This window comes from Harpia harpyja, chromosome 22 (genome assembly GCF_026419915.1).
Source record: "Harpia harpyja isolate bHarHar1 chromosome 22, bHarHar1 primary haplotype, whole genome shotgun sequence".
In the NCBI taxonomy this organism is placed as follows: Eukaryota; Metazoa; Chordata; class Aves; order Accipitriformes; family Accipitridae; genus Harpia; species Harpia harpyja.
In genome coordinates, this window is record NC_068961.1 from 15,857,061 (window position 1) to 15,883,950 (window position 26,890).

Consider the following 26,890-nt stretch of genomic DNA (forward strand, 5'->3'; position numbering starts at 1 on the left):
GTAGCTATACTGGGTCAGATTCTTAGCTGGCTTTCCTGAAGTTATGCTGATTTACGTTAGCTAATGGTCTGGTTGCTTTTATATACAATTGTTTCAATCTGTGATGAGGAAAACAAATGAGGTGAGACAGTAAAACTCTCCAGGGTTTCTTTGCTTCACCTCAGCAGTAAAATATGCAAAAAAGCCAGCTCTGTGGAATCCCTCCTTTTTTAGTGTAACCTGCTTGTTTTACCTCTGAAGTGACACCTCCTGTTTCTGTTGGGAACTTCTACGTTCCCAGCTGTCCTGGGTAAGAAAAAAAAAAGGGTAGCTGTCACCAAACAAGTTTCTGAACATGAAAAGGGTGGTATGAAAATAAAAGAAATCCTGAGGGGATGAATTTTTTCTTGCTGCTATCAAAATAACTTTATTTAAATGTACAGTGAATCATTGCACAGTACATATCGAATAAACCATTCATGTGAAATAAACAGTGGCAAGCATTAATTTACTCAGGAACAGTACTTAAATAGGAAATACGGCTGTCAGAAATCCCTAGTGGAACCACAGTTCAAATACATCAACATTTTGCAAAAAGCAGGCTCAGCTACTGGCACGAGGGCTTATTTAGAAGTGAATACATACACTCCCTTTGCAGTAATGGAGCTATAAAATGTTTCATGTCTTGAAAGCTTGCATTACTCTCTCCCCAAAGGGGATGCTATCACAGAAAAAATAGCACTGAAATCGGGACATTTCTGATCAAAGTGTTACAGAATCACGTGTTTTGCCTTGTCTCTTTTCCTGCAGATCATAGTTTGTAATGCTTTGGGGGGGATTTCATTTCTTATTTTTTCTTCTTTTTTTTTCTTTTTCTTTCTTTTGTGGTCTTTGCAGAATATCAGCCTTTCAGGATATTGTTTATCTCTGCACATCCTCGTTCTCAAAATGGGCAGTGAGTGGGGGGGGGGGAGGGAGGAAGCTGTAGCAGAGATAAAAGTTGCTGTATTTAGCTCAATATACGTGCTCCTAAACCTCCATCCTACTTCCATCACGCTTCCTGGAAGAGTCCTGCAGCCGGCATTCAGCAGAAAAGCAGAGGAAGAGGTGTTTTGGCGAAAGATAACCGAAGACATCACCTCTTAGGCCTTTCCGCCCCACGCCGGAAGGTTGTGAGAGGCAAGAACCCCCTCCCCTAAAAAAATAAAAGTTGATTTTCCCTCCCTTTGCTCGCGGCGGGGGGGGGGAAACCGCTGGCCTTCACCCACGACAGGCTGACAGCCCGGCACCCTTGGGAAGCCAAGGTAAAATACTTCAACCTGCCTTCTCCGTCCTGCTGCCCGGCCCCACTCCCCGCTCCGGCTTCTTTCCAGCGAAACCGGGAAGCGCCCGCCCGCGCCCCCCGCAGCCCGCCGGAGGAAGGAGCGGCCCGGCCCGGCCCGGAGCTCCCGCCGGCCAGGTAGGGCCCGGGGACAGCGGGGCGGCCAGGGGAGGGCCGGGGAGGGAAGAGGAAGGGCAGGCGGGCTGGGGGGGAGGCGAGGGCCGGGCGCGGGCGGCTCTTTCCTTCCCTCCCTCCCTCGGAGCCGAGCGCCTGCCTCTGATGAGGGCATCTCTGCAGCCGTGCGGGGGGGGGTCCTTCGCTTCGCCCCGCCAGCCCACCGCCCTCCGGCTCTGCGGCTCCGATTCCGGGGCACCCTGCCTGTCCCTCAGCCGTGCCTGTCCCTCAGCCCTGCCTTTCCCTCAGCCGTGCCTGTCCCTCCGCCCTGCCTGTCCCTCCGTCCTGCCTTTCCCTCAGCCCTGCCTTTCCCTCAGCCCTGCCTGTCCCTCCGTCCTGCCTGTCCCTCCGTCCTGCCTGTCCCTCCGTCCTGCCTTTCCCTCCGTCCTGCCTGTCCCTCCGTCCTGCCTGTCCCTCCGTCCTGCCTGTCCCTCCGTCCTGCCTTTCCCTCAGCCCTGCCTTTCCCTCCGTCCTGCCTGTCCCTCAGCCCTGCCCGTCCCCCAGCCCTGCCTGTCTCTGCCGCACTTCCCTTGCCCCCGCGTTTCCCGCCTGGCCCGGGCACCACTCTCCGACTCTCTCCCGGGCCCATGATATACTTTTTTTCCCTTGTTAGAGAGATGTCATAAATAATTTAGCTCTGAAAAAGGGCTTATTTCAACACACAGCCCCTCGGTGGCACTGCAAAGTCGCCCTCCCCGGGCTGCCCCCGGCCCTTTCCCTCACACCTCGGTGGCTTTGGGGCAGGGCGGGCTCCTAAAGTGCTGTTGTAGATGGTACCAGCAAAAGATGATGCCTAAAACATTCGTGTATCTGCCCTCAAATGCCTCATTTAGAAAAGTGAATATTCGTAATTTCCTATTACCTTTCTGTTAATGCTAGTAAAAATGAATTTCTCACATCTACCTTTTCTGTTTTCCTCCCTGCAGTTCACAAAGTGAGAAATTCCACTCTTCCTTTTTCAGGAGGTTTTTCAGACTGAGCTGTCTTTGTACTGACTCACTCACTGAGAGAGATCACTCTCCCTTTCAGTGATGAACGAGGTTCAGAAGAGTTATAAGCACAAATTCTAACTCTCTGGAGTTTGGAAGACTACTACTGCATCAGCTTTCCACCTGGCAAGACTTGCATAGTAAGTAAACAGCTTCACTTAACATTGTTTGAAATGAAGATGGATTTTCATTTTTACCAACAAATTGCAATCCTGGCAGAATGGTCCTTGGACCTAGTATGGTTAAGGCAACTGTTTGCTAGATCCTTTTGTTTTCTTCATGAATCCTATTCAAATTATGGCACTGTGTGGTGATATTTGAAAAAGACTTAAATTCTGCAAGAAGCCATTCTTAAAGAGGTAAGATTAGTGCTTCCCTCCCTTGACCCTAAAATGTCTGTTCAGACAGTCTGACGTTCAGAAGAATCTGTTGGTTTTAAAAAAAGGAAGTCACATCCCTTTGGGACCAAATTCAGGTTTCCAAAAGCGTTGTTCAAAATGAGTTACTTGACCAAAATTGAGGATCACTTTGACGTGTCAGCCCCCTTTCATTCCAAAATCTTCTGGTGATTCTAGGAAAATGAGGAATAATTATAATGATGCTTAAATACACACAATTGTCTAGTTCATGAGGTATCATTAATGCATTTTACAGAACTTAAATCTTCAGTTTGTTTAAAGATTTTGTCGGCTTCACAATGGCACAGTGAATTTAAGAACCATTTTTTATTATTAGAATTCCATCAGTGGGTTTAAGCGTGTCTGAAATTTGAAAAACACGCTTAAAGCTATTGTCACTTTGGGCCTTATGGACAACTGGTTTTTTTATACTTTTTTCACTGAAACTGCCATTCCCCATTATTGCCTTAGCATTTTGCCCATTGAGTATTTCTATACTCCTTTGTTAGGCAAAGCATCTTTGCCTTTACTTTAAAATAACTCTTCATTTCTTTCTGAAAATTAAAAATCTTATTCTGTTCCTTGAAGTATCTTTTTATACTAGCTGAGTTTCACCAAAAGCATTTATCTTTCTTTTTTTTTTCTTTTTTTTCCCCCTCCTCCTAGTGTTTCATTGAAGAGTATGCAAACCATATGGCTCAAATGTACTGTTAGCCTGGAGTAGAACAATTTCAGACAAATTGATCAGGTCAACAGCAATGTGAGAGTAAGATCGAGGACCTGTGTTTTGCTTGTTAATAGTAGCCAGTAATCCCAAACCTGGTTATTACTAAGTAGCTTGCATTACACTGTGTTCTTTAATCCCTGTTAAAAGAACGAAGGGTTCTGCTCTGCATTCAGCAAAACTTCAACTGTGTGCTGATGTGATGTGCCAACAAAGAATGGGATTTAAAATTAAAAATCCAGTGATAAATGATTTTATCTTTATGTAGTGGATCATAGTTTCATGGTCTGTAACAGCTGTATTTCTTCTGGAAGTGATAGGGTGAAAAATGAAAAGTAAATTCAAGAAATGAAAATAAAGAGAGAGGCCCTTCTTCCCTTGTAAAGTGTAGCAGTTTGAATCTCCATGTGTAGAAGGGAACTGAAACCAGGTCTGACGAGTTTACTGGATGACCCTTTAAAGTTGCTTGTTGCAGTACTCAGCATCCAACTTCTTTTAACTGCTTTCTAAATCTGGATCTGCCTACCAGTCAGTCTGAAAAAAGGGATGTGAAACACTTTTTTCATCTCCTTACAGTGATTTATGGGATGATGACATACTCATAAAGAACTGGGGGAGAACGATAAGAGAGGGAGAGCAGCTACACAGTTTGATGTCATTCTGGAATATTGCTGGAAATGCAGTAGCCTCCTGCCTCTGGCCACTGTAGATCACAGGAAATTTCTGACTGTAAAACTCGGGGCAGTGTCTTACAACAGTAAGTATGTGCTTTCTCAAATTGAGAGAGGTTTAGGTAATAAAACCAAAGAAATGGAATGCTAATGAGATTTCTTTTGGCAGCTCTCTGTGAAATACATCTCGTGTGTGTGTGTCTCATTTGTCTGTGCATGTTTGGGTCAGTGGCTAGGCAAGGTTGCAGAGATTGAACTGAGTTTATTATGCACCTAATCTGTCTGTTATGTAAGCAAAATTGAGGTGCAGTCTTAGGACTGGCTCTGCCGTTGGTTGTCAGTTAACCCGCCGTTCTGAGGAATCTCAGGAAGATACTCCACACTGGTGTTATTTAGCAGTGGTTTCCATTTGCCTTTGAAAGCACAGTTGACTACCTATGAAGCAATTGAATTTGAGCTTCTTCATCTCATCTCCCTCAGTGGAAACGTTAGCGCTCTCAGCTGGTGCATATTGGTTCTATAGACAAAATTGTAAGGCAAAATTGTAGATCTCATTGTTTTCCAACAAGCTCAAACTTAGCCATCAAGATGTCCAATCTATCAACATTGTGCTGTTCTCACTGAAGGCAAAGGGAGTTTCTGCTAGCTGTTTCTACAAGGTCCAGTCTTGCAATGTTTATACTCTTTGTGGAGAAAAAAAGCACTGTCCTATCCTGTGGTAGGTGTCTACTGACTTGGGATCTACGTTTAAGTGCTTCTATAAGATTGTCAGTTTAATCAGAAATATGAAATACATCTAGTGAACAAGAAAACAGAGGAAGGAAATCCTGCAGTGCTTTCTAAACTTAAAATAAACTTGCCAAGAAAAGTCTAGATAGATTACCCGATGTATGAAAATAGCTGTTATGATAAAAATGTGTAACTGTCCATTTGGAAAGCCCTCTTCAGTACCAAGCAATAGTTACACTGCTTACATGCTCAAAGGAATTTGTTTCACTGCAGTTGTGATAATTTGTGTGTGGTTTTTTTAGGCTTTCAGAACAAGCAAGAACAATTCAGTTTCATTTTTCTGGAGAAGAAGTGAGAAGTAACTCAAGAAAATGACTCTCATGATTTTTTTTTTAATGTTTATTACTGAATCTGCCACTGGTAAGTATAAACCTTCATTTCAATAGTAGAACCTTCAAAATATTTGCTGAATATGTGGCGTCTTCTTGACAGTGGCTTAAAGTGGGGCAGGTTTTGTATTTTGCAGCTAAGAACAAAATCTGAAAAGTTTTGGTAATTTCAGCCCAGCTCCAGATTTGGGAAATTTGGTCCAAAATACCAAAATTACGAAATAAAAAGAGCAGAGATGCTACCTGGAGACACCTGATGATGTTGTATGGGAGCATGGCTGTATGAAGAGCCACAGCAAGGAAGTGAATGATTCTGCTTCTTTTTGTGCCATTCAGAAGTGTGGTCACAATAGTTGCTAAACAACAATAATCTCTGAGAACCTCAGGAGAGGCAGAGACCAAAGGCTTATTTTATTCTTGACTGTTAATGCTAGAACATGGTTCCTTTTCTGTATTTTTTATGACTTCTTTATGCAAAAGTACATTTGGGAAATTTGATTGGAAAAGCAGACTTTGAGACTAAATTTTACATGCATAATCTCATTCCAAGGCAACTTTCCCAAAGATATCTCAAGTTTTTAAGAAATCTAGCTACATAATGATTTAGTTTAAATTAAGAAAAGAAAATGCAAATGTTAATTCATAGGATCTCTGCTTTTATGGCAGTTGACTAGTTCTGAGGATTAGCCATATTTGTCAAGTCAAACCGTATGTGAAGAATTTCTCCTTTCCTCTTCCATTTGTGGCAGCTGCTTTACTGTAGAGCGAGGCCAGATTCTGCCGTTTGTACCCATTTGATTCTGACACTGTTGGACCCAGGTGAAAGAATCTTAGGGAAATGTCCTTTTTTTTTAACCCTCGTTTTCATTCTGGTTTTGCTTGGGTGAGGCAGAATAAAGACTTGGAAAACTGAGTTTTCCAGTAAGTATTGCTAGAATAAATAAATACTGCCAAACCACTCTGCTGAAAGAAAGTTGCTTTATAAAAGACCAGCAGCACAGCAAATCACTTTAAAGTCAGGCTAATGTCATTTTCTGAAAGAAGTACTTGGCTTCCTAATGTATCTTTTTTCCTCATTCTCTGAAGAGAAGGTGTGTCCCCTTCGTGCCTCCATTGACGTGCTAGAAGGTGAATATTTTTTCCTTTGTTATCTTGAGTCAATGCAAGAACATTTTCAGGAAGAAGCATACACAATAAACTGGTACAAAGAAAATGCTGGAAAGCAGCAACTGATAAAGGAAACAGACAGAATTGTTTCCCAAATGAATTTTCTGGAGTTTTGGCCAGCTGAACTCAGTGACTCTGGGAATTACTCTGTCACTCACAGGTGGGTACGCAAGCTGGTGGGTGAACATCTTGCCTTTGCACTTGCCTATGAAGAAGCTAATTTCTTTGTCTTGCTTTGTATTGCTGGTGGCATCCGTACGAAGGAGGTGCAGGGAACTACATTAACTGTGGTGTCATTTTCCGCATCATTTTGCAATAACCATCCAGGCAGACCTATAATATTTACAAATAGCTATAGGCAGCTGCAGCCTTTTAAGGGTTCTGTGAACCTTTTGATAAGGCAGGTAGCATTTCTGCTGGTTTGTGATTAATTACCTAAGCAAAATGAGTGATAGGCAACCCTTCTGTCCACTGCCAAGTAAAAAGAAACATTTGCTTGTCTTCTCCACCAGACTTGTTCTTCCTTACTGTCTTGAGTGGATCTTAGCTATGAAGCCTGCCAAGTGGTCTAATTGTACAGTAAAGTAATAAACAAAGAGTGGCATAGCTGAACTCTGGTTTCTGTGCAAACCTTTGCATGCTTGGAGCCGTTCAAAGAACAGATGAAATCATTGGATTTGATTTCTTACTGCTGTAGAACGTTGTGAGTCAAAAGGAGAAATAAGGGGGTGCCTCAGTTATTTGGTGGTAGTCTTCCTTAGACCACCATGAAAGACTAAAGGACTAAAGCAAAGGTTTGTTGCATGGAGTTCTTACGACTAACTTGCACCAAAACTGTAATTCAGCATTTACAATTGAAGCAATAATTTATTTTAAGCAGATTATTTTGCATGTAATGATTTGTGCTCTTCTCCAGGTAATATTTTTAAGGTTCTTGCCTGGTTCGTAAAGGTTATGGGACTGCGGATACTGAAAAATGCTCTCCACATTTCTCCAGTAACATCGCAGACACAAGTTTGATAGTTTACAGTTTTAAGCTTAAGTTAACTTCCAAGTTAACATGTTTTATTTTTCTATGTATCATTATTATCTTACTGATAGTATTTTTAAAAGTAATGAGTCATGGTATCTGAAGTGCTAAATATTATAAACAAAAAGTCTGTTGGTAGAATATTTCTTTTGGCTTTATGTGATTTCTTTTTAATTGTAGGGTACTCTTTATCTAAGTAGTAGGTAAAGCTTGAGAAAACTTTTACTCATGTATGTTGAACCCAGTCTTAAGAGAATTGTCTTTAGAGGTGATGAGTATGGTAGCTTGGCTACTTTGTTGTGCAAGGTTGCGCAAAGGTGGTGTGTTATTGAGTACAGACATTTATCTGAAGTAGCACAGGTGAAGCCAGCTGCTCAGTTTTGGTGTGTAGGGGTTAACATTAGATAATACCTGACATAGGCTTGTCTGTTGTCACGGACCTGTACTTTTCATAGCAAGTCTGAATTTGGCTTTAAATTTTGGCTTTATTGATGGCCTTGATCAGTTGTCTATACAGTCACTTCACTAAATGTAGTGCTAAAAAGCTATTAAATCTAAGAACTCACTCTGCTGCCAGCACTTAACCAGAGGTGTAAAATGCATGGTCTGACTTATTTTGGCATGGGGAAGGATAGTCTGATACCTGAATCGCCAGGCTACTGAAGGAGGTTGTCATAAGGAGTCTAAAATAAAGGACAAAAGAGAGTAAAGCTGTGATAACACCAGCCTTAATTCATGATCCTTGCGGTTTTGCTATTATTTTAAGGACTTGGAGTAATGACAGTAAATGCACAGTAAATTACAAGAACTCTAAAATGAATATGAAAAAAAAGTAAAGTTCAAAACTGAGGGAAACAGCCTTACGTATCGAAGAAGGAGATGACAGGAAAAGACCTTAAATAAAACTATTAGGATGAAGTTTGTTAAAATAAGTATTTGTTGGAAAACACAAAAATGTCTGAATCCTTTGTGAAATGTCTTGATTTGCTGATTTGCTTAAGCAAGAGGCTCAGAAGAAAGGTTTTGATTACATCGAAGCATTTATTTGTAATTAAGAGGTTTGATTTTTCTGCTCTTTGTTTCATTTGCTAGGACTATATTATGCTACTACATTTTAAAACTCAGTTTTGAAAGAAAGCATTTTTATTTTGGAAAAAAAAAGTTTCTTAATTAAAAAGATATATTTTGACCACTCTGAAACACCTTTTTTTTTTTTTTTTTTCCTTCAAAATGTCTTTCTGTTAGGCCCATACAGATACTGTTAGGATCAGAATGAAGGCACATGCCAGAATCTTGCAATCCTCACACAGGAACTCATCACAGGTCTCACCACTGGAATAATAGGCATAAGGGGATTTTTTTCATGGGATTTTAATGGGATCTTGTGCTTAGTTTATATGATGGTTCTCACTATTGTCAAGCATATTAAAGCACTTTACATTTCAGCAAATACTGAAGATTATTTGCAGAAACAGTTTTCTGCAGAGACAGAGGACTTTTAGTAGTCTCTGTTGATAGGGAAAAATTGTGGGCTATTGTGGACTACTGAATTGGTTTAAGATTTAATAAGAATGACAATTAGAATGGAATTAGTTTCAGTTCAGAGCATTTATAATAGGTTAAAGTTTTGGTTTTGAAAGCAGACATTCTAAGTATATTTTTAGTTATCTTTTTCATTTTCAACTATTTAATTTAGAGGTAAGTTTTTGTAAGCTATATGGGAAATGATTTTTAGAGTGCTTATAACTGTTTAGGCAGGTTTAGGGAACAAAGTGACAATTAAATATACTGCAGATTTTTGAGAAAAGTAAGACAACATGTTGACAGATTTTGCAAACTAACTAAATTTAGGGATTTTTTTCCTGATATGTTACAACTGAAAATATGCAAGAAGTGAGAGGTGAAAATGATGTAACAATGTATTTATGGTGTATTATCCACTTAGTTTTGACTTAAAGAAGAATCAGAAGTTTTCCAGTTAAAGCACAAGTGTCCCGCTGAGACATAGCATAGATAGCTAAAGTATGCGTATGTGTGTGTTGATGTGTTCACGTGTATTTGTTAGTATAGTTGACTTAGGATATAAATTCAGGAATTAATAGACATCACCTGTAAGCCTGAATGTGTCCATCTTCAGCAACATTTCTTGAAAATAAAGAATTTCATATGCACTTGTAGTGGGAGTGGTAAGCAGAAAAAGTGTGTCACACATCTTTGGCAGGATTTCTGATTTGTATGTTTTTTCTTAGCCTATATCCTGTGGTTATCAAAGAAAAAACCAGAATACAAAAAAGCAGGTCATCTGGTTGCTCTGTGTTGGTGACCTTGAAACTGAAGGAACTTAGAGGTTCCTGAAAAAAATGAAAGTACAGAGATCTATGATAAACACGTGATACATTTTAAGATCCTAATGCTGCTCACTTTTTCAGTGTGTTTAGAACAGTTGAAAGCAGTGGGAACACACACATTTAGAGGTAATATTGTAGTTGCAATCAACTTGCAGTAGATTGAAATACTGATATAACACTGGCTTGTTGCAGTGAAACAGCTAAGGGATGACTTAGAGTTGGCTATGTATCCAGTAAACTTGGTTTATATGCTCTAAGGGCTTTCACTTCCCTGTAGCCTCTCCTGAGTCAAGCTAGTTTTTGTTGTTCCTTCTTGGTGGGTTTGGCGGGGAGAGTTGAAAGGCTGTTAAGCCAGAAATGGTTTTGTTCCCCACAAACTATCACTAAAGAATCTCAGCAAGTGAAAGCCAGGATAGAAATATAACAGCTTAGACACTAGCAGTTTAAACAATAACAACTTAATCTATTTTTTTGTTAAAAATCATGTATATGGCAGACAACTAGAAATTATGTGAGCCAAATTCAAGTTAGTTTGCATAGGCATGGTTTTTTCACCTTCCAGGGAGCTGCTCCTTGCCAGATTTTGGCTCATGTAGAATATTTTGATCCACTGCAGGTGAAATCCTCATTTGTTGAAGTGATTTCACCAAATATGATCACAGAAGAAAGCCTCTGTGGAGTGACAGTGCTGAGGAGAACATGTGGCTTTATTGATCCTTTTCTTCCATCTGCTGAATCTAGATAGTAAAACCCTATGTATTTTCTGGCTAGATCTGTAATTGCCTCTCCAGCAGTATTCAGATACTAGCGTGATACCTAAAGAAACACACGGACTGGGTGGAATTAATTGGAACTAATGTTTATGTCTATACCTGCACTTATCTTAGGTACCTTTACTGTCAGGGAGAGAGGGAAGCCTTTCTGGGGCACAGATTATCTTGTCCTAAAACAAACATATAAAATAGGTCACGTAAACTGCACTCTAAAAGGATGACTATTGACTGTGGTCCCACTGCTGACTGTGACTGGGAGCTCTGATTTAAATGTGTCAATGTGATGTTGAAGAATAGGTGAGAAGGACTCCACCTACCGTGGATACCAGTACCAGTACATCTCTGATGGAAAAGCTTTGATAAGGTTTTTCCTGTTTATGAAACCATAGTTAACTGATTGAGAAACCAAACCACTTTGTTTTCATTTAGATATTCAAATTGCAATTATGAGTAATGACTATCTCAAGTGAGTAAGAACAAGGAGAACCTGTGTAGGCTGAAAAAGGACTACAATGCGAAGAGGCTGAGCAAAATACATAAATACATCTGTTTGGGGAGCTTGAAAAGGGAAAAAAACCCCAACCCAAAAGTTGGTATAAATTCCTCATATAAATTACGTCCTAATAGTTCTTCTGAATCTTGTAACAGTAAAAGGCACGTCAGTCAAGAATGGTGTTTAAGCTGATACCCTTGTCAGGCTTGCTTCTCCATTTCAACTGCTTTGTCCCCTTAGCCATTCTCATCGAAATGATCCTTGACTAGTTTCAGTTCTCCTGGGAACAATTCCTTTTTTTTTCTTGCAGACAGAAAGATTCAAACATATTTATGAAGATATGACTGACACTGGAGGGAAGTGCTCTGTGATTGCTGGTTTTGCTCTGTGAGACCCTACTTGTTCAGTAAAAAATGAGTGCTTTATGCACTAATTGCACCTGTTAACTTACAGCAGCATATGACTTTCTCTTAAGCCCTAACTTTGCCATAGTTAGGCCAACTTTGCCAAACTTAAGCTGAAAGTCCTCTAGCTTCTTTTCCCTCAGTAGTCATGTATTTGGACATATCCAGCAATGAAATAACTTACAGCTATAATCTGATTCTTTAGAGGAATATGTGGATAGAACATAGTAGATACCTGACTGACAATGGTCAGCTCCTAGATATTCAAAAGATGAATATTCAAAAAAAGACAATATTAAAAAAATGAATAATGTTGCTTTGTGAACAATAGCAGAGTTACCCATCTTATTTTTGGCATATTTTACAAATACATTTTTCATTTACTGCTTTAAACCTTAGCAATGCATGGGACATTAAACCTACAAAATCACTAGCTGATTCAAGGTCCTAAAACTCTTTTATGCTCACTTGTAACTATACATGATGCCACAGATTGTTGCATCCTTCTTCTGGTTGGTATAGCACATATTGTCATATTTCATAGATATAATTGTATTGTCAAATGTTTTGTGATAGATGATTTAGTTTAGATAACCTCTTTTGTTATGGGAAATAACACATATTTGGGGGTGGAAAAGTAACAAAGGGGAATACAAATAATTAGGTCACTGTAGATGTACTTTTTACCTAACAGATGTACTAGAGAATTTATTTGTATTTTGTCGTGTAACTCAGTTACATTGCTTTAAAAAGCTCCTAAAACTGATTTTGCTAATTTTTTTTTCATAGCAATGGAAAACAAAATTTCACAATTCAAAAGTGGACCTTGAATGTACTTGAAAGAAATAAAAGCAGCTGTTTCAACAAAAATCATTTAACTACAGAAATTAAAAATGCTGGAACTGGTCATTCACTGAAATGCAGTGATTTGTCTGTCAATGAAAATGACAGCATAACATGGTACAAGGTAATTACTGAAACAGTGTCACTCATCATTGGCTATAGAAACAAAACATCTGATTGCAGGAAAAATTAATTACAAACAAATTTTTAGAAGCACCTACAGACCTTGTAAAGCTTTAATTTCTCAGGTTATTAGGGAAAAACCTTTAGACAGTTTTTCTAGAAAGTTTTTCTCTGCTCTCAGATTTTTTAGAAAAATGTACCTGTAATCAGAAATTATTAATAAACTGGTAGTTTGGAATGGTAAAAGATCTGAAGCACATGTCTGTTTGCCGATTTAGCCAGCGGCTGGTTTAGCCAGCTGCTACTTTGCTGATACAGATATTACCCTGACACTAAATGAGGTGCCAAGATATTTGTTTTACAGTTGGCATGTGCTTGTAAAGTAATTGCAAACTTTTCAATTTTGCTGCTTCTGAACACTCTTTACAAAATGTATAACAGATCCAGTTCTGTTCATTCTAGGCAAATCATCAGTCTTCTCTCTACCAGCTTTTGTCAGAGCATCGATGATAGTTGTGTAAGCACCTGTAACAGTTGGGTGTTGTGCTCAACAACCCTGAATAAGTTTCTTGCACCCTGTCCCTATGCACTGCCTTGACTAGTGCTCCTTATCCCTCTCAGGTGTCCTCGCTGGAGTAACAGGCCCTGTTCACTCCACGTTGAATCAGTTTCAGGAAGGGATTTTGGCCGCTTAAGTACAGGCATCTGGATTCTGCCTGGCAGAATGAGCCACAGCCCTGCTTCCTTGTCCTTCGGGGCCTGGGAGGATAGGATCACTCATAGATGGGGCCATAGGTGGATATGTTTTCCTCAGTAAAGGACCATACCCCAGACTGACCTCTGTCATGGCTAAGCTGAGTATACTGATGCCTAATATTTTAATGCCTAGTACTGTGTGAGACAGATGAAGCAGCCATCCTTGTGCCTCCATATCCTCTGATGCTTGATTGGATGAAAATTTTCAAAGCCTTCCTGCAACACCCTAAGCTGAGATAAAACAGGGATGGTCACACATGCCTTTTGTATACGAGCCTGGTAACAAGCATATGCATCCAGGAAATGTCCATTCCCTTGACAATTTCCAGCAGTGATCATTTCCCTTCTTGACCTGAGGTAATTCAGACCAGAACCAAATATTGCTGCATTTTCACAGGACATTTCACTTTTAGCATGTGCTATGAATTAAAAAAAACCCCAAAACAAACCAGTTTGTTTGGGGGGATAGGGAGAGTAAACAAATGTGAGTCCAACTCTTGTCACCCTCTGAGATGGTCACTTGCCTTATTATTGAGGCATTTTGCTTTAACCTGAAAGCCCCTCCTAAGTCTAGACAACTTTTGGCCACAAGCAGGTGACACCTACAGACCCAAGCCATCATTTGGAAAAAAATAGATGAATGCATTTAAATTCCTGATACAATATTTTTATACTCAGATGCTTACTTGGAATTGCAGTGCTCTCAACTTCTAACGAGTTAAATGTTCAAATGTTGCCTTTAAATGACCATGACTGAGAATTGGGCCCCCACCTCTTTTGGGTCAGATAAATGTCACTGAGGTAGTGAAAGAGTGATGGTGACACTTCGTTTCAAAAATAATTTTCAACTTCTTTAAGGCTTTGAATGTATGTTTGCTACAGAATAGTATTTTCTGTCTTTATTGATGCAGGACTGTAAGAACTATGAAAATGAAACAGAGCGGGAACTGGATTTTAAAACCTTAACAGTACAGCACTCTGGGATATATACCTGTAAAATTTTAATCAGTCATGGAGGAAAGATATACCACAGCACAAATACAATTAAACTGGTAGTAGAAGAAGGTAAAAAAGCTTTCTAAAATTTTGAAGCATGCTTTTTGTTCTCTTTACTATGGAGATTTTTAATTACAGTTCTCATTTGATAAATATATACAAGGGTGATCAAATCTGGTAATCTGAACTATTTTGCAGTAATTTCAAAAATAAAAAAGTGGAAGAAGTTTAAATGACATATTACCAATTCTGGAAAATTTATTTAGTATGTCTTCCATGCAGTTTTATTTTTTTTCAAAATTAGCTGCTGTAATAAGTCGTACAAACTTACTAAGAGTTTTGGGGAAGAGCCTCTCCAACCATTGTAAATTGTGCACTGTATATATATGCATGTGAAAATAATTCAACAGGACATACTGTGTTTTAAACTACTTAGTAATGCCAGAGTCCAGATAATATTGTTCTTTGAATTAAATGGAATGTATGTGATTAGTTTTAGAAATGAAGCAAATGTGTAATTTTTACTGTGGTAGAATGTAAGTAAGCAATTACTTCAATAGCAATACTTCTTTGTATTTTAGATGCACCAGAGGCTGGCGCTTTGGAGATAGTTGGACACAATGAAGAAATTGAAACAGAAATAGGTATGAAATTAGTACAAGAATCTTTGTGGTAGCTACTGCACATATATATACTTTTGTTCTGATCTCTTTATGGTTGATGGTCTGGTTAAATGTAATCAAACTAAGAATTGTCTGTGCACCCTCCTGGATCTGATCCATCCTCACATCTGGTTATGTTTGGCCTAGTGTATTCCATGATTGATATACAAGTACACTAAATGTACCCTTCCACAGAGGCAGAAGCTGAGGTTGCTGCTATGATCAGCAAGAGAAGGTGGTGGTGATGATAAACAATCTCTCCATGGCTTCTTTTGTAGACAGCAAACCCCACGGAGTAATGTGTGAAAGATGTCCGGTTTGTTCAGCAAACAGCAATAACGAGTAATCCCCTTAATACCTGATACAGTTAAGGATGTTATTCTGCAGGCAAATGAGAAGTGTGAGGGCTTACAGTCCTGGCAATGCGAGCATGAAGATCTGTCACTGCTGCAAAGAATTGGTTATATTGTCAAAAGGCAAGGCCTTAACTGTGCCTCTAGCTTGGATTAGGTTAGATAACATGGTCTGCAGGCTTCGCACCATGTTGGACTGGATCCAGGATTTTTTGATTGAGGCTGTAATTAATTTTTAAAAACAGAAATTTACCTCTCTTTTTCTGCCTCTGCGCCTGAGGGCTTCTCCCATCTGGTTACCTAGTCCTTCCTTTCCGAGTCCGAAAAATCATATTTACCTCCTCTGTTGCTCATACATGTATCTCATTTGCTCAGCCAGGACCTCAGATGCTAATTTTCCTTCCTTCCTACAAATACCAGTTGGTAGGTCCTTTTTACAATGGTAGTACCCCAATCCTATTATGCCTCATGTCTCCCAACCTCCCAGTACACCCTTCCCACACAGTTCTTCCCACTTACTGTGCTTGTCCCAACCATTAGAAGGTGGCAGGGTTCAGCATCAAGTGATTATGAAACATCTGTCTTCCATCCCTTATCTGCCTTGATAAGATCATCTGATAAGGTCATTGAACTACCTGCTGAGTGATGAGACAGATGGCATGGTGGAGAGTGAAGGGAATTTTGGATGAGCTAGGTCCGTGGTCTTTCAAACCTGTCATTGTTTAGATGGTGTTCTATATTTCCCTGAAAATAGCTGTTGTGTATGGTGAAAAAGCTATAGAGTTGCAACGTCGATGATACTAGAAGCTTAGGTCTGTGTTTCAATCTGTGCAACTGTGATTTGGATTTCTAAGGTCTGAATCTAAGATGGGCAGATATTTAGCTGGATCCTTCTTTAAAGGTTCTTAAGCAGTTCCACTGGAAGCATCCACTCTGATAAATCTTGAGAAGTCAGCTTATAATGTGTGCCCTTAGAGAATTCCTGGGCAGGCCTCGCTTACTGGAAAGCATTTGTGCATGATGGCCTGAACAAGAACTAACGTGCATCTTTTGTGGCTTAATAAAGGGCACTCTGGATGTGTTCCCTGGAAATGATGCTGGCATAGCCTAGAAATGGTAGTGTAAAGTTGCAGCTAACCTTAGGTCAAGCTTCCCATGACAATGCTTAAAATAAAATGCCTTGCAAATCATCAAATCTCACACTCCAGAGCTGCAGTCTTCTGCCTTTATTTTCCCAAGTATACAGTTGTCTCTTTAGTTTTGCTCTTTCTTATAATTAACTGGAGTCTATGGGGTGGTTCCTGTCACTTCCAATTAGTGCTATGAAATGGTGCAAAGTAGCTGACTGGCTAAAAGTGACTTGTTCACATATTCAGGATTATGCTGATTTCCAGGTGTGGTGCTGGGATGAGCATGTCTTCTGTGTGACTTCAGCAGGGGCTCTAAAAGGTTTTGGTTTTATTGAGTAATAGTGTACAGTTTAGCTATTATAATCAATTGGTTGTAATTCCCCTTACCAGTTACTTTTACCTGGCCCTGGGGCACTGGTGATAGGTTGTCCTCTCCTGTTCTCTGCCTGCAGCACACAGTCTAGTTCATAGAATCATAGAATATCTCAAGTTGGAAGGGACCCACAAGGATGATCGAGTTTAAATCCCTTTAGTTCTCTAAAGCCTGAAATTCTCTGGCCTATTTAAACTCTTCTGGCTGTGACAGTTTATCTGAGAGAAGGCAGTGGATGACTGTCACTGCAACAGGGTGCAACAGAGCCCTGTGCATGGTTGCCGAAGCCACCACCAGTGCAGGTGGAACACCTATGAAATGTCGTGCAGGGGCTACGAAGTCCAGAAAGGAGCACAGTTCTTGGGATACATGGCCTGGAAAGCTGACATTTTACTGCACTGTGAACATGAATGCTACTTCTGACTAGATCTTCTCATGTTATGCTTTGTTTAGGTAAAGAAGAGATACTCAATTGCACAGGTTTCTTGGGTTATTATATGCGAGAAGATGCCAGCCTCTACTGGTTAATTAATCAAAAGTTTCCAGAAAAATGCACAGGTATCCCCGAGAATGAACCTTCAATATGTGAAGAAGAGTTAAAAAAATTAAAGTAGGTTTCCTGGAAACACTGCACTTTGGTTTGTATGTGATAATGCCCTGTACTTTGTGGAACTGCAAATTCAGTAAAACCTCAGTCTGAGGTTATTTTAGAACCTTTTCCTCAAAATCTGCCTCTCAGCTGGTTGCAGGTTTCTGTACAGATAGTGTACAATGGCTAACACCATTTCTTGTTGCAGGTTGGGAAACAAGTTCTATGTCACAACACTATTACGGATTAAAAAAGTAACAGACGAGGACATGCATCGTAATTTCACCTGCATGTTGCAAGCAGATGAAAGAACACAAATAAAAATAGTGAAACTGAAGAAAGGTACGGTATAATCTATGAATCACACCTCTCATAAGTAATTATTAATCATGCCAGCCTTCTCAATCCTGAGTGCAGGGTATTGATTTCAGAACATGTCTCCAAATATGTCTGTGTGCTTATGAAGGCCCAGGTCCATCTAGTGCTAGACCTGACAACCCCCTGGGTGATTCCTCCTGCTCTGAGACAGGGGCAGCAGGTGTTGCTGCTACGTCTGCTAGAGCAGCTGTGCGAGGGCTCCATAGTTCAGCTGCTGCTGTGGTGGGCACAGATCCCTGGGCAGCACTTTTGTTAGATCCCATGACAGAATGTTCCCTGTGCTCTCCTTCTCATCAGATTGGTGGGATCACAGCAGTTAACTACCTGAAGCTTCGTGCAGCCCTGAGTCTGCTGTTTGGATCACTTTGTTTATTAAGCAGCTCTTTCTAAACTTAAAATCTGAGGTTTTGGTTGGTTTTTGTGTTTTTGTTTGGTTTTTTTTTTTTCCTGGAAAGTTCAGTCTTTTATATTCCCGATAATGCCTGAAATGTTCTGGTCGATGGTTTCTCTCTTATCAGGGACTCTATCCTTCTAGCTGTGGAGAGCTGACCTCTACCATATAGTAGTACTTCACATTTGTAGTCCAGACAACTTGGAGATTCATGGCAAATGGGCATTCCCTTCTTGTTTTCCATCTCTCAGACCTTTCCAAGCTTTACTGGGAGGAAATACGTGAAAATAGACTAGTCAAAAGATGATGCATATAATAAAGCAAATGAAATACAGACTACAATGAGCATGACCTGACAGTGCCCTCATAAACACTTCCAAAGATTTAAGGGTCAAAAATCTGTATTTGGAACTAAAAAGACAAAGATAATAGAATAATAATTATGAAAAAAAAAAAGCCTGAAAGAGACTAGAGATAGAAGGGAAAAAAAAAAAAGATCTTGGCCAAAGAGATTAAAGGGGACATTAAGGACTGTTATGGATGGACTGAGAGAGGGGTAAAAGGTAGAGAATAACAGGAAATAATAAAGAACCTGAAGAAAACTCATCATAAAAGTGGGTGACCACTGGTTTGGGATGCTGTACATCTATGAGGATCTGTAGTGGCAGTCTTGATCTCACGTACAGTTCATTTAAATGTGTGGAGGGTGTGTGAATGTGTGCAAGATTGTTTCTCCAGTTTTTAGAGTAATCCATGTTCTATAGTTCTTCTCCATCTCAGGACAAATGGCATGCATGTGTGCTTGAAGTATTAGCAGGAAAGGATTCACATCAACATTGTGATTTTGGGGGCTGATTTTAAGATGCTATCAGTACTGAATACGGTAATCTTGTCATATAATACTCTTTGTAAGGTTATAATTTCCTGGATTTCTGTTTTACAGGGAATACCCGAGATCTGCCTGTGCACATGTTTACAACTGGGATGGTCCTTGCTGTACTGTTTCCATGTGTTGCTGTAGCTGTGGTGTTTGTCTGTGTGATGTTTAGAGTTGACTTAGTTCTATTTTACAGGAACATATGCAGAAGAGACGACACTGCTGGAGGTATGACTTGGCTAATGCTGACATTGAAATAAGTGTATTGATTAAAAAATAGTTTCTGGTAGGTTCTATAAAACAATCATCTTTGAGGAAGAGACAAAATAAATCCAGGAGTTTTGTGAGTAGAAACAACAAAGAATATGTAAGAGAGAACTTGATGGTCAGGTGCTAAAGTGAGTTTGTTATACACCTGGGGCAGTAACAGCAGATGAACACAGTGAAGAAGCTGCCTCTGGAGCAGATAGTGGAAGGGATGTGGTTAGATGCTGTTCAGATGCGCTCTGTTCTGCCATATTCTTCATCACAAAAGTTGATGAAGGTGGAGAAGTTTACAACTATCTATCTGTAAAGAGGATGAGCACTCTGGAGTTGTCAGACAAGGAGACTGACAGAAATTTGTTTTCACCTCACTGATGCCCTTCAGTGAGGTGAAGGTTAAAATGCTTCCTTGACTGTAGAGGCCATTGCAATATTTATAGGTTTGTTACTAAATGTCCTTAAGGAGAGCAGGAGAACACACTACAGGTATCTTACCAGGCAGCATCACTGTGGCCTTCACTTAAGGAGCAACCCTGTCCATTACACCATTCTGGGTATAATTTTTCTGAAAATTGTGGTGAAAAAACTTGCTGTATATACGTACCTGGTTTTCTTAGCCCTCCTTAGTCTCTAAATCAGCTTGAATATAGCTTGAATAAACTGCAGTGGTTGGGGATTCCTCAGTAACAGGCAGATGTCATTTATGCCTGCCAGCATTATTTATCTGTTGATGATGTTAGCTATCACTGTGTACACTGGCTTACAGGGAGGATCTCTGAGAACCTGGACTAGGCTACCCTGGAGAAACTGATTCTCTGATATCAGGCAATGGATTTCCTACTCCTAGAGCTCTTGCATGTGTAGGGTTTTATGGGCTTCAGTTTGTGCTCTCTCTTATGAACTGCATGTAGTAAAGTATCCAGAAAGGGAAGCAAAGAAGTATAGTTTAAGATGCAAAGCTATGTGTGCCGCTGTATCGATCCATATAGTTGTTCTGTGGCAAGGTTCAATCAGGTGTCGCTCAGTGTGGTAGACCTGGCCTCTGAATTGGTCTTGGATTTTGTGTTTGTAGATTACTGCCCAGAGCATGACCAGACATGGTATATACTTATAATTAAAATACTAAATTCGTTTGTTCTCTTTTGCCAGTATCCATTCTATAGAACTACTTGGTAGTCTTAGAAAAAGAGTAAAATAAATGTAGAAATCTGCAATATCACTTAAATAGCATTCTTACCAGGTTACAGACACATTTTTTGCTTCCCTTCATTTTCTTGATCATCACAGATGTGACATTAACTGGTTAAATTAATCTGATTTTTTTAAAAAACACCTTAATGTAGAAAGGATATGTTCTTTTTAAATATTTGCCAAATGCAATCAGAATCTTTTGTATAAAATGTAAATTGAGTCACGATTTTTTTTGGTTTGAAGACTGTTAGGGGTATCAAAGGAAAGAGAAGGAGTTTCTAGATGCTTTGCTACTGAGACAATAACTTTGAAAACCAGAATGGTGGGTCAGATACTGTATTTCTAATGGTTGCTAACAAGACAACAATTGGTGATTTCTTTCCAGATGGAAAAGAATATGATGCATTTGTGTCTTACCTGAAAGACTGCATTTCTCCTACTGAAGAAGAGAGAGAATTTGCTTTGAAGATATTACCCATGATATTAGAAGAAAACTTTGGGTACAAGTTATGTATATTTGAGAGAGATGTATCCCCTGGAGGAGGTAAGTGTATTGAATATTCTTGTCATTAAATAGGCACATCATTTTCACACAAAGGTTAAAGTCTGTAATTAGAAGGAATTCTGTCAAATGTGTTGTGCATTGAAATACTACATTTTTCATTTAATCTAGACTATGTGCATGCAAAGTTCACATGCACACATTTTACATATTTTATAGTATATTTATGAATTCATACACACCTACACACATACACATACCTTTAATTACACAGAACCGAGATGAACAGATGAAAAAGCTAGCATGGAGAAAGTTAAGGTGAGAACACAGAAGATGTCAGATGTTTCACAGTAACAGGGCTCTTGCTCTGCTTTTGCTGAGAGCTGGTGCCTATGAACTCACATTTACTGCACAGAGCAGCTGGTGTCTCTGGTACTAGTTATTCTCAGGTAACTTGTATGTTTGCTGTATCTTCAGTGTGGTGGTTGAAACCATTTTATGAAGGTAATGGGTGCCATAACAAAATAGAAATGGGAACATGGAATTTTGTTTCTCTAAATGGCCTATGGATAGATGGCCTTTTGCAGATACTTGGAAAAAAGATACTGGGGGATTCCATTTAGTCCAAAGGTCTAGCTGAGGAATAGGATTTCATTGTTAAAAACACAGAACAATAAGGCCAGTCAGCCTCCTTCACTAGGCAGGATCTTGTCTCCTTGTGTCCATTCCTGACATATTTTACTAACCTGAGAGGTGCCACAGCTCTCCCAAGCCATTTTTTTCCAGTTATTCTGTCTCCTTAAGTATTAAAAAAAGGCTTTCTGAAGTGTTCAGTCTGATTCTTTCAATAGTTTTAGCTTATTTCCTTTTCTCTGATCTGATCCATTGTGAATATGGAAAACAGTATTTCCTTCTATTTACAGGAGCCTTTGGTGTGTTATAATACCCTTGTCAGCCTCCTCCTCTCAGTTTTCTCTTCTTTAGGTTACTCCTGCAGTTTGCTTTGCCTTTCCCTACAAGGCATGTTTTCTAGATCTCTGGTCTCTCTAGACCTTGTCCCATGGTGCTGAAGCAAGCACAAGAAGTTGTGCATGAGAATGCAGTTTGGTGCATGGGTGTTTGAAGGGTATCACCATTTGATTTCATTCATCGCTTGTCATGACAAAAGTCACGGATCCAAAACACAGAACTCATTCTGTCATCACAAGCTAGTCTTCTCAACCTTGGATTACTGGCAATAGATTTGGGTATTCGGTGACGTAAAGGAAGGAGTAACCTGAGGGTTACTGAATATTTGGCGAGAGGTTGCTGTTGGTGACTTTCTGTGGAATCACTTCAATGGTATCTATTATAAAAGAGCAAAGAGATGTCTGGTTGTAGGAAAAATAAATTTTGCTGTCACCTTCTATCCGTGTGACTACTGACAGACAGCTGTCTAGGGTAGCTGGAGATTGTATGTAGGTTTTTGTCTGCTCCAGAGAACAAGCTTTGGCCATTTTCGCAGACTCTTAATCTGTAATGCATGTCCAAAGAAGGGCAATGAAGCTGATGAAGGGTCTAGAGAGAACAAGTCTTATGAGGAGAGGCTGGGGGAACTGGGTTTGTTTAGCCTGGAGAAAAGGAGGCTGAGGGGAGACCTTATCGCTCTCTATAACTACCTGAAAGGAGGTTGTAGTGAGATGAGTGCTGGTCTCTTCAGCCAAGTAACACGTGACAGAACAAGAGGAAATGGCATCAGTTTGTACCGGGGAGGTTCAGATTGGATATTAGGAAAAATTTCTGCACCGCAAGGGTTGTCAAGCATTGGAACAGGCTGCCCAGGGAAGTGGTTGGGACTCCATCCCTGGAGGTATTTAAAAGATGTATAGATGGCACATCTAAAAGATGTGTAGGCACTTAGGGACACGGTTTAGTGGTGGACTTGGCAGTGCTAGGTTAATGATTAGACTTGATCTTAAAGGTCTTTTCCAACCTAAATGGTTCTATGATTCTGTATTAATCTCTTCATAGGGACAGGATGCTTACATGCTGACACTTTGTAAGGGGAGCATTTTTGGTACATGTGTGATTGTTAAAGGATGAGTCGATTCAGTGCCTATCCTTTCAATTTAGTTTAATAACACATTTATCTTTAATTTGCAGCGGTTGTTGATGATATCCATTCATTCATTGACAAAAGCCGAAGATTAATCATTATACTGAGCCAGAACTACGTTTCTGACCAAGCCATATATGAACTTGAGAGTGGACTGCATAAAGCCCTAGTTGAAAGAAAAACTAAGATCATATTAATTGAATACATGCCTATAAGTGACTACAATTTCTTGCCAGAATCACTGTCTCTTTTACCATCAAAGAGGGTTGTGAAGTGGAAAAAGGAGAAATCTCTTCCTGTGAATTCCAGATTTTGGAAGAACCTTCGGTACCTGATGCCAGCAAAACCTACCAAGATAAACACCAAAGGGCACTATAATAATCTTCACGTAGGCTCAGAAGGGGCTGAACCACGGACTGAGGGCTGTGACTTTAATGTAGTCGTATAACAAATCTGGAGACAGAAGCTGCTGCAGAAAACTGCACATTTTGCTAACTAACAGAAAACACAAACTGCACACTTACTTTGGGAAGATAGTGTTCAAAAGAGCCCAAGTCTGAGATCTGAGAAGAACGTAGAAATTGTTACAGTGGCTAGGACAATGTTAACCCCAATGCTAAATGCTATCCCAGAGAGAGTTTCCTCAGCGATTTGTACAAGGAGCAGAAATTTCATTCTGCTCAGGACTTACCACATGGCACGAAGCACAGTGCAAAACATTTTGATTTCACATTTTCCAGTAACGTAGAATGATACTAGTTATACTCGCATACTTTTTGAGGCCCCTCAATAAATACATCGGTATTTGCAAAGTATTATTATTTAGATGCTCCTGGGTTTGTATTTCAGTATTTTCTAAGTAAGTAACCTGCTTGGGTGTAGATGCAAACGGCTCCTGCCCTAGAGAGCTTGGCATGCAGGCTTTGGGCAATGTCAAGCAGAAAAATCAAGTGAAAACAGAGAAAAGGGAGGTTAGAAAGAGTAGGGCAGGTTTGGTTGGGCTAACAGTATTCACTACTGTGTTGTACATGGTCTAGACAAGCCAAGCAGGAGTGATTTGAAGGAATGGTAAAGACTGTTTCCATCCTCCTATTTCACTGAGAATACTGTAAATGCTCATTTTGGCAGGGAGAAGAGGGGCATGGGATCGAGATAATAGTATCTTGTTCATGGACACTGATATCTACATTATGCCCTGAGCTGCTTTCAGCTGAGGGATGTAGGGGATTTATGTGAAAATGAGATCTTCAGTATGTATATACACTCTGCACCCTTTGGAACACTTGTACTTAGTATTATTTTTTAAAACAAACTTAGTAATGCCATTGAAGACCATGGTAATCCTCCCTTATTATTAACTGCCTGGCAGAAGGTACCAATCTGACATAAATTCCTGGATAAAATGGAACAGTATTTTCTCCTAGTACCAATGGGTAGAAATCAATGGAGAATCATTCTGGAAGATCTTCTGTCAGTTTGCTAGGAAACCATCAAGGCTCAGCCCACTCTCATCATTATCTTGCATTCAACTAATGCTAGTTCTGAGGAGACGTCTCTTTGACACTGACAATTCATGCAGCTGTAGTGGAGGAGCTCAGTTACCTGCTCAGTGCACTTGAGAACACAACTGGAGTGCTGGCTGTCATGGCCATGTCTCAAGATTCATGAGAATGAAATACCTTATTGTTTGTCAAATATCCTGTAATCAAGCATAGGTTCTGACAGGTGTTCAGGTAAAAGTAAAGGCTAAATGTGGATTTGCAAAATGGAGACAACACAGTTGCTGGACTAACACACACATGAAAAAGAACAAAGAAATAAGGCACACACCTGTGGTGTCCTTCAGATCAGCTCCAAGAGGTCTCCCTCTTTCTGTCAGGTGACTGAAGAGCTGTTGAAACGTGGTCCTTAGGCAAAAGCCGTTCTCTGGCTTAAGCTTTTACTGAAGAGGATTTCTGCTCTCTAGATATGTGTGTCTTTACATTTCCAAATCTTTCTCAAGGTTCAGTTCTTCTCTGCCAGTGTTTCTGGTCATTTGTAATCACAGATCAGTTTTAACATTCTCCTGCAGGACTAATGATTGCCCCTACTTTAGAAATGCCATTGGACATAGTGGGCACATCCATTTCTTGACCAAACAACTGACAGAAAAGTTAATAACTTTCCTGGTACTTAATGGAGGTTTTAAACTTGCTCCTCAGCCACATAGTTTTTCACATGCTGTCATCAGTGTATTGCCTAACAACAGAAAGTATCAAAAGTGCTATGCTACGCATGTGAATACAGATAGTGCACATGGTTTGTTAAAAGCTCTGGACTGAGCCTACCCTCTATGAGAATCAGCTACTATAAATTGAGATGACTGAATTTGCTATGAATGCCCCCTTACCTCACCTTGGAGAGATGATGTGACTGCATATACCTGCTATACCTCATGAAGCTGTACCCTGAAGATTGTGAGACCATACAGAATTTGACCGCACTGAGGTTTTACAGAATAACAGAGGACTATACATAAGGAAGGTTGAAAGCTAAATGGCATTGACTCCAAAGTTGTTTGAATGCCAGCAAAACAGACATTCAAAAGTAGTACAATGAACTACTCGATATCTGTAAAAGGCCAAGTATTTTTGCACAGAATGGTATCATGACACAGTCAATTAATCTCTATAGCTGATCCTCACTGCCCATGCAGTGGTAAAGGGAGACAAGGGAAATTAACAACATGCATACTCCTATTAACACCAGATGTTGTTCTTATTGCTCTTACATCCTGAATTACTGACTTACTAGGACATTTCAGTGATTTATATTGCGGTTTTTGTTCCATTTTTGCACTTAATAAAACTTTGTTTCCACATCTCTCCACCTCTGTGGCTTCCATTTTTGCTGCAGTTAGACAGCAGTAAGTGTCAAAAATCAAACTTACAGTAAGAAGAAAAAATGCAAGAAAAGCAGGAGTGTGGTTAGACCTGCTCTCCACAAGAAATAAATATCTCATTTGTACTGTAGAACAACTTAAACAAAGTCAAATCCAAACAAGCGATTGGAAGATGTAATTTCCCAGAAGAGGATGCAGATGGGATCAGTGAGGAGACAGCTGTTGTAAGTCACCAGTCTTGAAGATTCTTGTCTCTCTTGCATGTACTACAACATTGTACTGACTGTGAGAGCATAGTCCATGTCTGCATTTTTCTACCACACACAATGCAGGCTGGAAGAAGAAGAGTATCAAAGAGGTCATCTTGTCTAGTGATAATTTGAACATAAATGTTGGGAAGAGTTGGGACTATTTTCTATAGGACCAGTACTGTAGTGTGGTACAGTATAAGGGCCGGGAAATGTAGAAGGTTTGTGAATTATAGTTGTCCATGTGCCCTGTCCTGTGTGTCCACCTTCAGTGTCTGCACCAATTCTGGAGAGGCTCTTTGAGTGAAGGGGTCCCTCCAAATGGGCACCATGTCTAGTTCCATATGCATAATTTCTTCCTACTATAAGCACTTCTGTTCCTCCATTACCGTCTGCATTCTTTACAGAGATATGAGGAGAGGTAGAACTTGTGAAACAGGAGTAAATGCACCCCCCAAGCAGCTGTGTCACTCCGTATCCATGCTTAAGGACAAATCCTGCCTCTTCCACCACTCTCCAGACCATAAAGGAAGCAGGAGATTTGCAGAAAGGCTGGAGGACAGAGGGAACTGTAAGATTTGCTGGTTATGTTGCAGAGCAACGGAAGATGCGTACAGAAGCAAGTTGTCGGTAGCGTATTTACCGAACT

General features: G+C 40.0%; 1 protein-coding gene across 2 annotated transcripts; it reads left to right on the forward strand.

The window, feature by feature from the left end:
- Positions 1 to 1,962: 1,962 nt before the first annotated feature.
- IL18R1 (interleukin 18 receptor 1) lies at positions 1,963 to 25,972 on the forward strand. 2 transcript variants are annotated; one of them, XM_052774078.1, is made up of 12 exons: positions 1,963 to 2,603; positions 4,162 to 4,342; positions 5,288 to 5,405; positions 6,461 to 6,701; positions 12,379 to 12,556; positions 14,223 to 14,376; positions 14,889 to 14,951; positions 17,279 to 17,435; positions 17,623 to 17,756; positions 19,127 to 19,288; positions 20,901 to 21,059; positions 23,160 to 25,972. In XM_052774078.1, the coding sequence occupies exons 3-12, from the start codon at positions 5,357 to 5,359 to the stop codon at positions 23,558 to 23,560; spliced, it is 1,698 nt and encodes a 565-aa protein (XP_052630038.1). In that variant the 5' UTR covers positions 1,963 to 2,603; positions 4,162 to 4,342; positions 5,288 to 5,356; the 3' UTR covers positions 23,561 to 25,972. The 2 variants fall into 2 exon arrangements, with proteins under 2 accessions (XP_052630038.1, XP_052630039.1); XM_052774079.1 differs by lacking the exons at positions 1,963 to 2,603; positions 4,162 to 4,342 and adding an exon at positions 4,892 to 4,974.
- Positions 25,973 to 26,890: the final 918 nt, after the last annotated feature.

Bases quoted from the DNA above. Each gene is read 5' to 3' on its own strand.
- IL18R1 (XM_052774078.1), top strand. From the start codon at position 5,357: ATGACTCTCATGATTTTTTTTTTAATGTTTATTACTGAATCTGCCACT. The intron at 12,557-14,222 runs GTAATTACTGAA...TTATTGATGCAG, and splicing joins ACAGCATAACATGGTACAAG to GACTGTAAGAACTATGAAAA. The intron at 19,289-20,900 runs GTATGACTTGGC...ATTTCTTTCCAG, and splicing joins AAGAGACGACACTGCTGGAG to ATGGAAAAGAATATGATGCA.